This window comes from Chenopodium album, chromosome 9 (assembly GCF_948465745.1).
Source record: "Chenopodium album chromosome 9, dcCheAlbu1.1, whole genome shotgun sequence".
Lineage (NCBI taxonomy): Eukaryota > Viridiplantae > Streptophyta > Magnoliopsida > Caryophyllales > Amaranthaceae > Chenopodium > Chenopodium album.
The window spans coordinates 4,530,993-4,548,255 of NC_137842.1; the positions used below are offsets into that span (position 1 = coordinate 4,530,993).

Consider the following 17,263-nt stretch of genomic DNA (forward strand, 5'->3'; position numbering starts at 1 on the left):
AATGTTGGCTAAGCAAGCATGGAGGTTAAGTAATGATGAATGTCCCTTGTTGGGTAGTGTGCTTAAGGCCCAGTATTTCAATAATTCAGATTTTCTCGAAGCCTTGAGGGGGTTTGATCCAAGCTACAGTTGGAGGAGTATTTGAGGGGCAAAATCATTATTGTTGGAGGGGTTGAAGTGGAGGGTGGGGAATGGCCGAGATATTAGAGTTTGGGACGATGCTTGGCTGAATGGACAAGGCTCTTATTTTGTTCCTACTCCCAACTTGAACAGTGTTAGTGATCTTCGTGTGAGTGACTTGATAGATTTTGAAAATGGGTGCTGGAATTTGGATACTCTGAATACTACTTTCACTTAAGCTGACAAGCGTGCTATGCTTGAGATCCCTCAGCTGGAAAATTGGAAATGAGATAGCCGTTTCTAGTGGCCTGCTGCTGATGGAATATATTCTGTTTGTAGTGGGTATTGGTTGGGAAGGATGGGAAGATTGATGACTTGGGAATTGTATCATTATGCAAGGGAGAAAAATATATGGAGTATGATATGGGGGCTTAAAGCCCCTCTAAATCTATCTCATTTTTTATGGCGTACTTGCAAGGGTCAATTGTCTGTTATGGGTGTAATGTTTAGACGCCACATTCGACCGAATAGGGACTGCTCTATATGTGGATTCGAGGTTGAGACCATCTTGCATTCCCTCTTTCATTGCACGTATGTTGTTGCCATTTGGAATTGCAGTGACTTTGGTGAGTTGCTTGTAGATGCTCCATGTTCCTCCTTTGCTGACAGATTTGTGTGGATGGCTAAGAAGGTGGATAAGGATAGGCTTAGGGAGTTTGCTGCTCTCTCTTGGGCAGCTTGGCACTGCAGAAACACACATATATTCAATGGCGCTCATCAGGTGAATGCTATGTTAATTGCTTCCGAGTTTGTCAAATTACGTGCTGATTACGTTGTGTATAATCAGAAGATAGAGGGTGCTGCACATATTGCTTGTTCTCTTTCCCCTACTTGTTGGTCTCCTCCACCATTGAACAAGGTTAAAGTGAACGTTGATGCTCACTTGGCAAATGATGTTGGTGTGCAGTTTGGGGTTGTGATTCGTGACTCACAGGGGAGGTTACTTGCTGCTGCAGTGAGTATGTTGAAGCTCATTGGATGCCAGAGCTTGCTGAGGCTGGGGCTTCTAGATATGGGATGCTACTTGCGAAGAGATTGGGCTTTAATGATATTATACTAGAAGGTGATGCGTTGTCAGTGGTACGAGCAATCAACAGGAATCATTTGGGAGTTGCACCGATCTTCCTTTTCTTTGATAATATCCAAAAGTTAAGTGTTGAATTTAGATCTTTCTCCATTTCTCATGTTAAACGAGCAACTAATACTGTGGCTCATTGTGTTGCACGATGGGACACGAGTGTTGATAAGGAGCGTATTTGTATGAACTCATTCCCCCAAAGTTTATTAAGTTTGGTGGATCTTGATTTATGTCAATCTAATTGCTTGTTTTGCCTCAAAAAAAAAAAAAAAAAAAAAAAAATCTAACTCAGTTGAATATTTAATGCGCACATCAATTTAATTATTGTGACCACTGAGTTAATCAACAAAATTAATGGGAATCTAAACCAGTTGTCCAAATTATCTTATTAATTAGGCATGATTTTCAATTACATATTCCTACTTAATCATGCAATATGGGTGATCAAAATACATTAAATAAATCAAATAGATTAAATAAGCATGCATGCATAAAATATTGGAAGCAACTTGATAATATAACCAAAGGAACGAATTAAAGCATCCTAAACATGATACAACAAAATTATTAATAGAATCTTATACTAACAAGATTAATATAACGCATAAACATGATATTAATAATTAGAAAATAACCCTATACATGATGGTAGCAGCAAGAATAAATATTGTAGAATTAATTAAATAAAAGAATAATTATATCGACTTACTTCGATTGCGAACCTTTGCAACCACATCATGAATAAACCATTAGTAAATTTCAATAAAAATATAAAAATCAAATAAACTAAGTTAAATTAAATAAAATAAAAAAATTGAGTTTAGATTGAAACCCTCAGGATTTAAGATCAACCTTTTACAATGTGGACCGCCGATAGAGCTTTAAGTAATTAAAGCATTAATGTCTAAGAACACTTGAAGGGGAAATTTTTAAAGGTTTAGAAAGATGGAAGATAAAGAGAATAAGAGTATTAGGGAGAAAGAGCAGAAAAAGATGCCTGCAACCCACGAAATCACCGCGCCACATCAACCACTACCACGTCATGTCGTGCCGCAAGGGAATTCTAGTTTTTGTGGTTTTGTTTTTTATCATAACTTTTGATCTCGAATTCAAATTAAAACAAATAATATATCGTTGGAAAACTCTAGAAGCCTACTTTCCGACCCAATTGGAATCAGGTTAATATTTGACGATGAAATTTTTTACTTAACATCGTATTTCGGTCAATTGGAATCAGGTCAATACTCTACTCGAATCAAATGACGATGAAATTTTTTACTCATCATCGTATTTCGGCCGGGGAGACATTTATAGGTGTCTATAGATCAAGTATTAGTTATAAAGGAAGTATATATGTTTTGTTCGTGGTAGCCCTACAAATCGAGTTCGCTCTACGAGATAAGGCGAATAAGGGAAGCTTCATAATATGGTCATATCAGGTTTGCTTGTTGGCATGCCCGGTCGGGCTAAGTCGATTAGTCAGACCGGGCGGACAAGGTTATTCAATTCTCTGGGTTTTTTTATTCTCTTTCTCCATATCACGACTCTTTGAGATATGACTGGGGACTACTCTATGTCTCTGTGGTTTTATTTGAGTTCCCTTGTGTTATTTAAGGACCATTTAGGTGATCAATTAGAGATTTAGAGATCACACCTTTTGACACATTTTTGAGCCAATATTAATATTTAAGACTACTTGTATGTTTTGTTCTTTCTCCATTACAGTGAATTTTGAATTTTCCACCTGTGGATGCATGTAGGTCTAATTTTATCGAATCACATAAATCCACAAGGGCATCTTACTGTTGGATTACTGATCATTATAATTTGTGTCAAATCCTTACATTACCACATCATCAACTATTATATAGGCGAGGAGTCTTGCAAAATGGGGCATATACTATTTTATTCAATAACCATGTTACGATAGCCGGTTAAAACTTTAACTAGGTTATTGTGTTTCTCACTCCTTATTTTTCTCTCTCTACATTGTTTATAATACTGTTACACATTATTCCAAATGGTTAATGGGTAGGTAATGTACCTCTAATTTAACTTAACCACTTAAGTCTTTGTATTCTTTGTTTATCTTCTCTTTTTTTTTTTTTTCCTCATTGACGCAAACTATATATAGCCTTAAACTTCAATAGCTAGTAACTTAACAAAGCAAACTAAACATAACTTTAATTTTGGATGATGGAACAGCATACTAACTACATAAGTCTACACTCTTTAGTCCTTATAACCTTTAAAGTAAGCAATTAGTATATGGATCATTTTCATAGCATCTTTCCATAACAATGATTGAAAATCAAATCAACTCAACAAATTACTTACTAACTGAAATGCGCGTGTAATAAAAAGGGGCGTGATATTAGGATTATGCTTAGACCAACACGTGGTAGGACCTAAAGCGTACCTTTTTATTTCTTTTTTTATTAACTTAAAAATCCTATATTCCTCAGATACTATATAAATCATTTTTTTTTAAAAATAAAAATAAAAATTGGGGTCCACTTTTTTTTTTTTTTTAGAAGTTTGCGAATTAACCCACTCGCGCCTAACTTCCTCGCTCTCTGTCTTTCTCTCTCCTCCTCATCAAACAAACTGCAACTTCCCTTTAACTTTCTCTCTCCTCTTTTTTCTCTCTCCTTTTTCGTGCTCAACTGAAGTTCATCGTCAAATGTTGAGTGGAGGATAATCATCTTTTTGCCCTAACTTTAACTGGTAATTTTGGTACTGATTTTGTGTTTCTTTGATTTTGATTTTGTCGATGATTTTTAGGTTTTTTTTTAAAAAAAAAAAATTGATGTTGATTTTTGATTTTTTGTGATTGTGAAATTAGGGTTTTGCTGGTTTGTTTGTGGTTTTTGTTTTGTGTTTTTTTGGGAGATGAACAACGAACGGCCGCCTGAGCCTTTGGACTTCTTCATTTGGACTGTTGAGGTATTGATTTCTGTGTTCAATTTCGCCAAATTTGGAGTTGGATCTTGAATTATTTTTTGTGTAATTTTTACTGTTCATAAAGTTTCTCATGTTAATTCTTTATTTTTAATGTGTACTTTGTTGTTAATTTCATTGCTTCATGAATCATGAGTACTACTTTAAACTCTTGGCAAAATGTGACATGAAGTGTTAATTATGTTATATATGATCATTGAGCTGATTTGCCTTTCGAAAGTAGGGATGATTCGAAGTTTCCCGAAGGAAAAGGAGGAAGTGTGCTATGAACTGTTTAAATGTTGTTTGAATTTAGATTATAGAACCTCTGGATTGAGAATTGTATTATTGGTTAAGAGAGGCGACTGATAAGCTTCAGTAGGATTCGAGACGAGAAATGAGGAATGTTAGTTGGCGCGTTGATGATAATGGTTCCATTAGGTGGAAAGGAATACTTGTTAAAAACTTTGAAGGGTTTTTAGCTTATGCTTTCTTTATCCATTTTCAATTTAAGGTACAATGGAAGAGAGTTTGACTCTAAAGTGACTTTATGATTTTATGTTTTCCTTATGCATATGGTCTATTCAGCTCAGACTTTTGGAATAAAGGACATTACATTTGGAACTTGGAAATCTCTTTCTGATTGGAGATGATCATTTGTTAGATAATGTCTATGTGCTGTCAATATTGCTGCTTTAATTCTTTGAACATTATTAGAGGTTTTTTTGGCTCTTCAAACTAGTGTTGTACTATGGATATGTTGAATTGACTTTCCCCAATCAAATTTAGTTAAAGTCTAGATCTTTCACCTCCCAATATCATTTGGTAGACCTCCACTTGCTCGAATTTTTGCCAAGAGCATCGATGACTGACTAACTTCAGAGCATGGAGCCATAGACACCCCTTAACTATCTACCAACTGTCTTGCCTCTCCTTCCTACGCTCAATTTGCCTTAGACTTTTAGGTCAATAATATCCTTTTCCCCATTTTTTAGCAACACACTTCTGATTTCTCAGTTCTGTAAAGAGATTATAGACCTGGAAACACAATAACTGAATACGACCCATTACACACTTGTCCCACTTTTTATATAAAAGAAAATCATTTCTTAACTTTTGGTGATTGTTGAGGATTTTTAGTGTCTGGTAAATCTACTGCATGAATACAAAAGTGATCATCATTTATTCTACTATAAATTGAGCTATCAGATTTATCTCCTTCCATTATGGCTTTTGTTGTCCTGAGTTTTTCTGGATGAGTTCACCTAGAGGACCTGGTAATATTTACTATTTTTTGTATGGGGTTCTACTCCGTGTTTGATTTCAGCTTTGCTAGGCTTTGGTCTCATTGTATGTAATGTTATCACTTTTTGGGGAAAAAGGCTTATGTTTCTTTGACTAAATCATTGCACCATTTTTTATAAAAGCAGTATTATTTGTGTATTCGATAACATTTATGATTCTCATCATTGAACCAAAATTCTAATAATATTCATTACATTCATAAAACCTGTAAAAGTGATATGTCCTGGTAACACCTGGTCAAAGTTTTGATTTTGGTTTGGCTTGATTTTCCATTATAATTTGTTAAGCTGATTTGTCTTTGTTCTTCATTGGAGTGTCATTGGTTTGATCAAGGATTTTTTTGGGCATGGCTTCTTGTGCTAATTCATTATCGTTTTTAATGCTTGATCTCCTCTCCTTTGTTTGATTTTCTTGGAGTGTTCTCTTTTATTACGCACTGCTCTTTCACAGAGCTTCAATTGATGAACTTTAAGAAATGCAAGGAATAAAGATAACTTGAAATATTTTGTTATTTGACTGTTTGCTTGATGTTTTACTGCTTTTGTTTCTAATGCTTACTCTCATCAATGTGCTGAATTTTGATGATGATTTCAATTGTGCACACCAAGTTGCTCTCAATATGTTTCTTTCTTTTTACCGGAGAGAGTCTCAGTACTTCTTATACAGCTTATGTTTTTCTTTGCAGGATGTTGGTATGTGGTTAGAAGAAATAAATCTTGGTAGCTACCGCCAAATTTTCAAGGAAAATGGTGTTAATGGCGAGTACTTGGAGGGAATGTCCATGTTCACAACAGAGCAGATACTTAGGTTTATTAGGCGCTGCCATATGAAATGGGGGGACTTCATCACACTTTGCAAGGAATTGAGGCGAATAAAAGGTTCCAACATCTTTTATCTTCCATTTTCATAAAGCACCCAATTTATTTCGGGGGGGAGGGGGGGGGGGGTGGGGAGAGAGAGGGAGAGAGAGAGAGAGAGAGAGAGAGAAGCAACACAAAATGGTAACAAGATCTTGCTTTTATGCATCAGAAGTCTGAAAACCAATCATGTGTTGGCTTCATGGTTTGAGGCAAAGAAGGCAAAAGAAAAGCATTTGCTAGTTGCTTGAGTAATTGAGGACAACTCATAATTATAAAGTGGATATCTTTTAACTCTAGTTAAGCAAAGAATGCCTTCTCAGATCTTCATAGTTTTCGTCAAAAAAAGGTTTCACCTTTTTAGAACTTTCTTTAACTTTTGACTAGCAGAAAACTGTAATGACGGTTTTCGCCATACTTGTCATCAAGTATAAATTATGTTATTTTTACTTTACTCGATTTTCATCAGGTGCATGTTTTTCAAACCACATCATTAGATTTTTGTCGATCCATATGTGTGGAACAACATTAGTTGCTTTCTTCAGTTTGAATTAAAAGCATGTGAATCTAGCTTATCATGTATGCTGTGAATTAGAGCGTATTTTTGGAACAATTCATGATTGAAATGCTGAAGCTCTATAATTATTGCAAGAATACAAAGTTCTTCTCAACATTAACTTAATTATAGGCGAACTAATTCATTATTAATGCTTTTAAGTACAGGTTTATGTGCTGACTGCATGACGTTTTATATATTGTTCAGTGGCTTGCTTGAAAGGGGAGCAAAAGGTTCGTCGGCCATGGTGGGCCCCTTCCTGCTTGTCTGTAGTCTTTGTCAAGGCGGCTAAACGCAACAGACAGTCGCGTGTTGTATCACTAAAGCTTGAACCATGATAGTAGATGGTACATCTTGTACGTATATTTTACACATTTTGCTTAGTGAAAAGGATGAAGAACAAGGAAAATATCACCTTGATGTCTTCAAGTTGAGTGTAGTGTTGCATCAATTCTTCTTTGGGAATCACTTCCAAGGAAGTTCTCTATAATGTTGGTGATTTGTAGATGTATCATTTGTATGTAACTAAAGAAGAATGATAATGGTTGCGAGGCTTCTCGATAAATCAATGTAAACTCTCTGACAGAAGAAACCCATACTAGTTGGCCTTACTATGGTGATTGTATTCCTTGCACTTGTGCCTTGGTCTATTGTTTTTCTTTTGGTTCTATTTTAGATTGCACCTAGTTTCGTTGTCCCATATCTCGGTGCATACTGCATAGCTTGAACCATGAGTCTATGATGCACCAAAGAATAAATTTAAGTACAAACTTAATGACTGATTATAGGTGTTGAAGTAGCAATAAGTAGGCAAAGTGTTGTCCATTTGTATCTAATATATGTATCAGCAGCTGTCTTTTGAATTAGAAAAGCGAAGTTGCGAATGTGCTTTTGAAGCTTGCTGATGTTAATGGTGCTTCTGATTTGTTGTGTTACTATAGAGGACTGATTATCAACTAATATTACCTTAAGTTTTATATGCACGGTGCAGTGTTTAACGTCTGTGGTACAACACTAGCTGTGAACTCCGACAAAACAAATATTTGGAAAGTCAATGTATTCACATGTCCAACTGCATTAGCAAGTGACCATAATCGAAGATGCTCCAGTGCTTGATCGGGTGGTTGAGGTTTCCTTGTCCAAGTTTTTGGAAAGTCGATGTATTCACATGTCTAACTGGGATGCATCAGCTTGATGATGACATAGTTATAATCAATTACTCTGTAACGCAATTTATGCGCTCATTTTTCCGACTCTTAACACATAGAAATGCCATTCCTATCATAGTTTGCTACTGTGTATAATCTGTAGCCTGTTTATCTACCTCACTAGCATTCTATGCCCTAAAAACACCGCAAATTTTCTTCATTCTTCAGGATTTTAAGCTTCAACTATCTCTTAACACCAAGGCACATGAACCAGATTTATCTTTTATATACTTCATATATCATACACTCCCTACGCATTTCAACTTCTTTCAAGCTCTGGGTGATATATGACACAATAACACAACTTAGCCTTATGTTCTACTTGTAAATCTTTCAAGTTCTCACAGAACCATCACGCAGGCAACTCGAAAATTTCAAGTTGAAACTTTTAATCATACTCAATTATCAACTAGTAGATAATCCTGCTCAAATTTCACAATATTTGAATAAAAATCAAATGTTCAACAAGCAAGCAGGCAGGTTCAGATTCCTCACAAACTTTTCAAATAGTTTGTAGTATCATACACAGACAGACATGGTAAACAGTTTTTAAGAGTGGAAAGAGCTAGAATCACATAAGCATACTATGAAATCAAAAACAGTAAATCAATGATTTCAGCAAGCCGGCAATTAACCACTTCGCTCAGCAGCTAACCATACAGATTACAGACACTAGTGGCTCAGTTGACTAGAATTTTCATTTTTCAAGTCTCAAAGTTAAAAAAGCTGTTTTACAAGAACACACACTAAGGAATCCGATTGAAGAAATCAATCAGCATGCAATATTGGGACTTTTTTCCTTCAATATTTCCATATCAAGAGCAGACATAATTAAACTATGTACTGAATTATAAGGCCATTCAGGTTCTTTTGTTTCAGGACGCCCAACTTGTTAAGAAGGGGTGTCCTAAACAAGTAGGTTCAACTAGAAATAGGTCCCTTCTGGAGGTTGAACAAGTTTCCGGTTGTGGGGTGCAGCCATTTCTTTCCTCAGCTGAGTCAGAATGTCCTCCATAGTGTACTCTCTCTGCCAATTAACCAGCATTCCAAACTTCTTTGGTTCAACCTGCCACCCACAACATTACACATAAGTGACTTCCCAGACTACAGGGCACGGGATAAAAAATGGAGAAATTAACGAAATGTTATGGATTAACAGAAATGGTTCCATCTCATATTAACAGAAAATCAGCCATCTACATGACAGATCATATGCAATACATACTTTGGTTGAATGTACATACTTCTGATTTTCAAAAGGAGAAGAACAACAAAAACTTCATATTGTTATATTATGCTTCAATTATTACAGATATGGTATTCAGTGGTAATTAAAATTGATAGGGGGGGGGGGGGGGGGGGGGGGGGGGGGGGTTGAACACATGGAGATAGAGTCACATAATCATATAATTCCCAAGGTAAAGACAATCAAACCAAAATTACAAGAGACCAGCTTCACTTTCCTCAGCTGCAAAGGACCTCATGATGTAGAAATATTATTTATCATAGAGAATACATAATCTTCAAAGGGACATCCTTGACAGGTCATAAAAAGGAAAAAAGATACATACATTTCACATCATCAGGTAGAAAACTATTGACAATTAAACATTACCATTCCACTCTCAGGATTCACACAAGTCATGTTGACCCTTGTGTGGAAGCGAACAGTTGGAGGTTTCTCTGGATAATCTTTGTCACAAAAAAGCTTCAACTGATAAATGCGGCCTTCATGTACACTCTGATACAAAAACCGACACAAATCTTCAAATAAACTACAACCACAAAAAATAAAAAAGAAAACACAAATGAACCATGAAGCACAAGCAATGCACATCCAACGGTTCACCAGAAACTAAAACCTCTTTGGTCAAATGATCAACAATACAATCCAAAAATCCAAGGCCAAATGAACCCAAGAAAAGGGAAATAAATAAAGTTCGAAAAGTAAATAGCAGAACAAAACTTAATAGCTGATTCTCACACCTGGTGGGAATGGGGTTTAGGACTAGTAGAACTAGAAAGAGAGAAAATTGAAGATCACGGACAAGAGAATAAGTTTCTTCCACAAGCGCACATGAAACAATATGGATTTCTCAATTAAATTAGACTTTAGAGAAATTATGAACACAATATTCGATCTTGACAGCTTAATAATATTACCCCAGCACTATAACAAAAGTAAAATATGATCTAAGTTCTACAAAGCCAATCAGAAAAATTCTGATCAACTATACTAAAGAAGAATAAATCCAGCTGTATTATTAGTCAATTATCCTACAACAAAGTATCACTAACAATAATGAGGGGCTGCATCATCTAAAACAATGATGTAAAAAGATGTACTCTTGTCCAAAAGCAGCAAAATAAAACAAGGAAAACACAACTCACGTTGTGAGGGCCAATGATAGTTCCCGTCCAAGAGCGCATGTAAATATCATCACTGTCATCCATCCCATAGCTGACACTCCCATCTCCAATCCCTTTCTCACCACGTTCAAGTTCTTCCAGCAACCTGAAGTTTCTGGGAACTGCATAGCCAAATCAACAGAGTATAATTAGATATAAAAACTTTTGCAGCTTTAAATGAAACATCAATTGATGTCTAAAAGCAACTTAAATTAGCCAATAAGAGCAATAGCAACGGTATGTCATCTTACATTCTCAAAGTCAAAACATGTAACATGGGCACATGGCTTATAAGTTATAACCCAAGCAATTTAAAAAAGGACCAGAATACTAGAAGACGAATCATTTGGAAATTGCAGGCTAACAAAAGATTAATATATGAAGTACTAAAATTCTAAAAAAGGACACATGCTCCCATTAAGATTCACTATCAGACTTGCCGGTAAAATTCACTATCCCCGCTTTAGGCCTTCTTAGAGAAATGCAGAGTTCCTCTTGCTACTCAACACCTAGTAGCCTGGTCTAGTTAATAGAAAGATTCATCTCCTGTTAAAGGATAGATAAACTCCCCTAAACACTAACATTTCAAACATATTGACAAAGTCCAAAACATTGCGTTCAAATTAAGCTTCTGTTATTCTATGCTACAGTACAGAAAGCTGGTTTCAAATTACCATGGCTTCTCAAAGAAACAACAACAATCTACATAGTAAAGTCAACAAATATTACAAAACTTTAATACCAATCTCCAATTCCATAAAGTCATCTCTTATCCATAACAAAAACAACTCTACAAAATTTCAATACCCAAACATGAAAAAAAAAAATGGCAATGATAAAATCATTCAAAATTGAATCAGCCAATAATCAACAAACCCTAAATTGGATCCAAGAAAGCAAAACAAATGATATTAATTAGATCCTTTTATATTTGAATCAATCAGAATAACAAAAAACCCACATGACAAATCAATCGATCAAGCATAAAAATAACATTAACATACAAGAAATCTCAAAGAACAAACAATAGCCCTAAATGAAACAAGAAATACCCAATACAAAACCAAAAAATAAATAAAATTGAAATTTTAATATGAAAAAAGGAAGGGAAGTAGAATCTACCGACGACGCTAGATCCTGCAGAACCAATCGTCATAATTGGAGAATAAAATCGAAAGGGAAAAAGGGGTACTGAGAATTGACGCAAAGTGTGTGAGAAAGAGAGAGAAAATGGTGAAGACTGAAGAGGTGTTTTGTTTGGGGACAAAGGAGAGAGAAAGAGAAGAAATGGGGTGTTAATAAGGAAAGGCCACAGCCCACGGTCACGACTCACGAGATACGAGTAAAGAATCCCAGTTTCTCACCGACCCGTTTTTTGGTTAAAAAAAAAAAGCGAGGATTCGACCATTTTCAATGGCAAGCTAATTGTCTCGTCAAAAAAAGACAAGCTAATTATTACTTTTATGAGCATCTCCGATTGCAAAATTGCAAGCACCTAAAAGAGTTCATGCTATTACAAACGGAGTAAAACATATGGTGAGTGGTCTCTCGCAAGGATCACAAACGAATCTAGTGCTACTAAGAAATGAATGAAGCCGAGGCAGATTCACAAACATAGCTACTAGGGGATCTATTGCTCCACAATTAGAAAACTCCTCAACATGTTTTTGAACGCAACTCTGTAGCTAACAATTTTTAGTGAATAATCCCTTGAAAGGATCACGAATGTTTAAAAAGAAGCTAGTAAGAAATGAGGATTAATTATTGCTATTGTTGTAAACTTGTAACTCCACTCTCAAAGCAGTAATACAAATAAAGTTGTGATGCTAATTGGACAAAAACAAAAACGAAGGTTTTCTACTTTGTATTTTATAAAGTGTGAATTATACATAATTGAATTTTCTAACATGTGTCCATAGTCACACAACAAGACTAAAAAGATTCCTTGTAAATATAATAATTTGGGTTCAATGTTTTCAAGACAAGTTGTTAAGATGTTATCAAGTGCTTCATTGGACTTTTCATGGCCCCTAAGACGTGTCTTAAATTGTAAATACTTCCATATTAAAGTCTGGTTTTTTTTTAAGAAACGGTGGTGGTGTTCGTGGTGGTGCCGGTTGTCCATAAAGGTGGTGATCACGGTGTTTCCGCTTCACTTGACTAATCTAATATTGGTGGGCGGCTCATTCAAATCTCGTGGTCTAAATAGAGGAGCAACGCATGGGGCTTTATTCTCTCCTTAATTGTCAATCAACTTGCTACGTGGAATTCACACTTCAATGGTATAATTATGTGATTCTTGTGTGTTATGCATGCGATCTTGTTTTAGGTGCGTATGAATATGATTCATGAACTTGGGCATAGAATACCTAAATCCCTATAGCTATGTCATGTTTGCACTCTCATTCACAAGCTTCAAAATCATTTAACACTCTAACTATAGCCCGATTATCAATTTAAATCTGTAACATATTAATACCAAGCCTTCTCGCCACTTCCAATCCATATTTAACACCAAGAATCTCTGCTTTGAATAATGAGGAATAACAAACACCATGTTGAGGGAATAAGCATAGTTGAGCTTACAAATGCACTCCCTTATCAGACCTCCATTCACTGTAGTCCCTAAAGGCATGCACCTTTTTGCAACACCGTCTAAATTAAGCGCAAAGCACCTATGGGGGAAACCGTTTTATAAAAGCTTATCTTCTTGCTCTTGAAAGCTTGGCATGTTTGCAGTATCATCACCAAGAACCCTCCAGACTTCCTCAAAGCGATCCAAAAGATATTGGTTAACATCCTCAAGTATCTCTCTCCTTTTATCAAAAGCAACTGCATTTCTCCAAAAGTAGGTCAGAATTCAAGGGACGTGTCATTGTGTGATTGAACTTTGATATTTCTAATATAATAATCCATTGTTACAAGGTACATGTGCGAAATTCTCTTGCGTAAGTTGGCCCACCAACTTGCCTCCATACTTCGTCACAAATTTCGGATAGATGAATAATAGCCTTTTTCCAAAAGTTCAAGAATACAGAAGAACATCAAGAAGAATCCATCAAGAACATATGCAATTATATTATTTTGAATTGTTTAACGAGAATAGTTCATAGTCAAAGTTTTAAATGTTTAACCCCAAAAAATTGCAATTAGGCAATATTTAGGGACTAAAAGATTATTCATTAATTAATATTCCGTAAGAAAGTGGATGTGATAGGAGATAGTGCATGGGAGTACTATTTTTTATGGAATGGATAAAATGGGAAAAAATTTGAATTATATTGAAATGATGGAGGGAATAAATAAATAAGTTTTTAAAAAAAACTTAATGCAACTTATCAACCATCTAGGAAATAAGCTTAAAAACTCATCTACCTCATCAAATAAATAAACTTATGTTAATAGTATATGCGATGAAATGGAAGGCAATGGATGAAATTCCTTTCCAATTAACCTAATACACATATTGTAGTTGTTTTGAAATAATATATATAGCTTAATTAATAAATATTTTATTGATGCAAACTCTTGAAATGACTTCTGCATTCATACTTTAATTCAAGATCTAGGGGCCAATGAGTAGTTCAATACTGCCGGTAAAAATACCAGTGGATACCTTTACAAAGATTTACAATTGAGACCGAGACGAAAAGATATGAAAGAAATGATCGAGATAAAAGGGAGAAGAGTGAAAGAAACCTTAAAGAAAAAAAAACCTAGCAATGGAGGCTAGAATAATCTTCGTTGGGAACCTGAATCCCCCCCCCCCCCCAACAGAGAAATCCTAGAGATAACCGACGAGTTATTTACAAAGTTGCATACTTGCATTAAGGGCATGTTCTCATTGACTGAACTAAACTGAAATGAATTGAACTTATTAGAGCTGAGCTCAACTGAACTGAGCTTATTAAAGCTGAACTGAATTGAAATAAATCTTTTATAAGAGAAGGAAATTAGGAGCTGAACTGAACTGAACTTATTAGATCTGAACTTATTAGAGCTGAACTGAACTGAACTGAACTTATTAGAGTTGAAGTGAACTGAAAATAATCGTATGAAAACAGGCCCTAACTGCCAATATGATTTACAATAAAAATTTAATGACAAAATATATCCATATTATACTTTTTTATTTAATTTATGTAACAATAAACCATCCTACAACATTTTTCTCTTGTATCGTTCACCATTGGATGTTTAATTTGCTCATAAGTGTAAATAGGAGGGTAGAGATGTAAATTCGCATGGGTTGGGCTCAATGAAGGTGAGCTGACTTTTGTTTGACCCCGTTTCATTTTTGAATTATACATACCATCAAATAGGTATATAGTACCATTGAATAATGTTGTAGTGATATAAATATTTGTCAAATGGTACAAAGAAGTATGTAAATTGTACATCAAATATTGTACCATTGTGCGTGAGTTATAATAATGTTACTAAGACAACATATAACCTAATGGTATAATTAGGGATGACAATGGATCCGTACCCGATTTGGATAAGTGGATCCATATTTGTTTTTCACGTATATGGATTTTAAAATTTTGGACCCAACGGATCGGTGTTGGATCCAGACCCTGAGCTATAAAGCGAATCTGGATACGGGTCTAATTAAAATACCCATATGGCCATATCCAGATCCGTTTACCTTTTTATTTTTATTTTTATTTTTAAACTTAGGCTTTATTCCGCACTATGTTACATCACTCTTCATACTTAATGCTCTTCCCCTACTGTTCATATTTTTAAACTTAGGCTTTTTTATTTGTACCTATTTCCCTTAATGCTCTTTTATCTTACATACTGACTCACAGTTTGCATGATTTGTTTGTTTAGCTTGTCATTTAATTATGTAACTTAATGAATTAATCTTAGTATAATTGTTTACAATAATTTGCGGTTTGTTGCTACTTTAATTTAGTTTGTTATATATTTATTAAAAACACGTAGGCCCTGTTCTTTTGAGCTTCTGGGCAGAGCAGAGCAGGGGTCAGCAGAGCAAAGCAGATTTCAAGATAGCAGAGCAGAGCCGAGCAGAGCAGATTTCAACATTATTATTAATACTATTATTAATGTTATTATTATTAATGTTGTTGTTATTATTATTGTTATTATTATTATTATTATTATTATTATTATTATTATTATTATTATTATTATTATTATTATTATTATTATTATTATTATTATTATTATTATCTCAACAACAAAGTCATACAACTTACAATAAATTAGTGGGAAGCCGAGATACAATCTGGGCCCCCACTCCTCTAGCTATAGCAAAGCCTACCCTAGTGAATATGTGAGCTGCAGCACGAGCCCCAATGTCTTGCGTCATTGAGAACCTTTGAATCCGCTTCAGCAACGCAACAACCTCCTTCTCTAAATCCCCAAGCGAAGAAAAGAAGAAGGGAATGAAACCATATCCAATCGCCAGACAACGAGCTTCATACTTAACCCGCTTCCGATGAGCCGCATCAGCCACAACCCGTCACAATTATTATTATTATTATTATTATTATTATTATTATTATTATTATTATTATTATTATTATTATTATTATTATTATTATTATTATTATTATTATTATTATTATTATTATTAAGTGCATATACCATTGATTTAGGTGAGCGAAAACATAAATAAATGTGTACCACATTTAACATATGTTAATAGTAGAAAGATAAAAGACAGCGGTTTACTTATATATATTTCACAAAAATTTTAAAATAAAATAATTTAATGAGTAATAATGATTTTACTTATAAATTTGTCTTAATAATATATTTTTAACCCTCAAAATGATAATGATATACAAAGTACTACTTGAAAACAACCTTTTTTTTTTTAATTCTTAAATTGTATGGAAATATTTGAAAAATAATTCAACTCAATGAACTAACAATCAATACCCATATAAAATGTTTCTACACATTGTGATTCTAATATCAAATTTTTATAAAAGAAATTGTTATTAATATTATTTATTTTTTTGAAAGAATTGTTATAATTATTAGAAGTTAGTAATCAATAATATTATTAAATATTAATTCTTAATAGTTTAAATTATTAAATATTATTATTGATAATTATTATTATTAATTATTATTAATATTAATAATTATTTGTAATAATAATAATAATAATTCAAAATAATAAATTATTATTATCAATACTATATTAATTATTATTATTGAATATTAATTATTATTATTTTTATTATTAATTGTTATTTGAAAATAAAGAAGAGCAGAGCAGAGCAGATTTCTTTTGAGCAGAGCAAAGTAGAGCAGCAGCAGAGCAGAGCAGGGCTCAGCAGAGCAACTCTAAAGAACGGGGCCTTAGTTTGTTATTTAAAATAGATGAAATGGGCAAGATCCGTTTAGGATCCGTTTTCATACCCGACGGATTAGGATAGGATTTGGATCCTAGTTACAAAAACAGATCTAGATCTGGATCCAGATGGATCCGGTCCAAATCTAACCCGTTGTCATCCATAGGTAAAATATACATGCATAATACTACACAAAAAGTACTACTATACCCATAAAAATTACCATTTTGTGATTTTAATTTTCATCGCCTCCCTATATTTTTACAATATCATCATTTTTAACCTAAATTTATAGACTCTATAGAGTTAACATCTAGGCATCACAAGTAGGGATGTCAATGAGGCGAGGCGGGGTGGATGTTGACATTCCCATCCTCATCCCTCCTAACATT

The 17,263-nt window shown here is 34.3% G+C and overlaps 3 protein-coding genes across 4 annotated transcripts; 2 read left to right on the forward strand and 1 right to left on the reverse strand.

The window, feature by feature from the left end:
- The first annotated feature begins 1 nt into the window (after position 1).
- LOC145557347 (uncharacterized) lies at positions 2 to 1,240 on the forward strand. Its single transcript, XM_081618534.1, has 3 exons — positions 2 to 128; positions 240 to 318; positions 460 to 1,240. The coding sequence occupies exons 1-3, from the start codon at positions 2 to 4 to the stop codon at positions 1,238 to 1,240; spliced, it is 987 nt and encodes a 328-aa protein (XP_081474660.1).
- A 2,579-nt stretch (positions 1,241 to 3,819) lies between these two features.
- LOC145558289 (uncharacterized) lies at positions 3,820 to 7,564 on the forward strand. Of its 2 annotated transcripts, none has more exons than XM_081619483.1 (4): positions 3,820 to 3,985; positions 4,104 to 4,204; positions 6,189 to 6,381; positions 7,084 to 7,222. In XM_081619483.1, the coding sequence occupies exons 2-4, from the start codon at positions 4,151 to 4,153 to the stop codon at positions 7,206 to 7,208; spliced, it is 372 nt and encodes a 123-aa protein (XP_081475609.1). In that variant the 5' UTR covers positions 3,820 to 3,985; positions 4,104 to 4,150; the 3' UTR covers positions 7,209 to 7,222. The 2 variants fall into 2 exon arrangements, with proteins under 2 accessions (XP_081475609.1, XP_081475608.1); XM_081619482.1 differs by having other exon boundaries at positions 3,826 to 3,985; positions 7,124 to 7,564.
- Positions 7,565 to 8,716: 1,152 nt separating this feature from the next.
- Positions 8,717 to 11,815, reverse strand: LOC145558290 (ubiquitin-conjugating enzyme E2 variant 1D-like). The gene is made up of 4 exons (XM_081619484.1): positions 11,656 to 11,815; positions 10,516 to 10,655; positions 9,740 to 9,865; positions 8,717 to 9,190 (listed from the first exon to the last, which is right to left on the reverse strand). Exons 1-4 carry the CDS (start codon positions 11,687 to 11,689, stop codon positions 9,050 to 9,052), a joined length of 441 nt encoding a protein of 146 aa, XP_081475610.1. The 5' UTR covers positions 11,690 to 11,815; the 3' UTR covers positions 8,717 to 9,049.
- Positions 11,816 to 17,263: the final 5,448 nt, after the last annotated feature.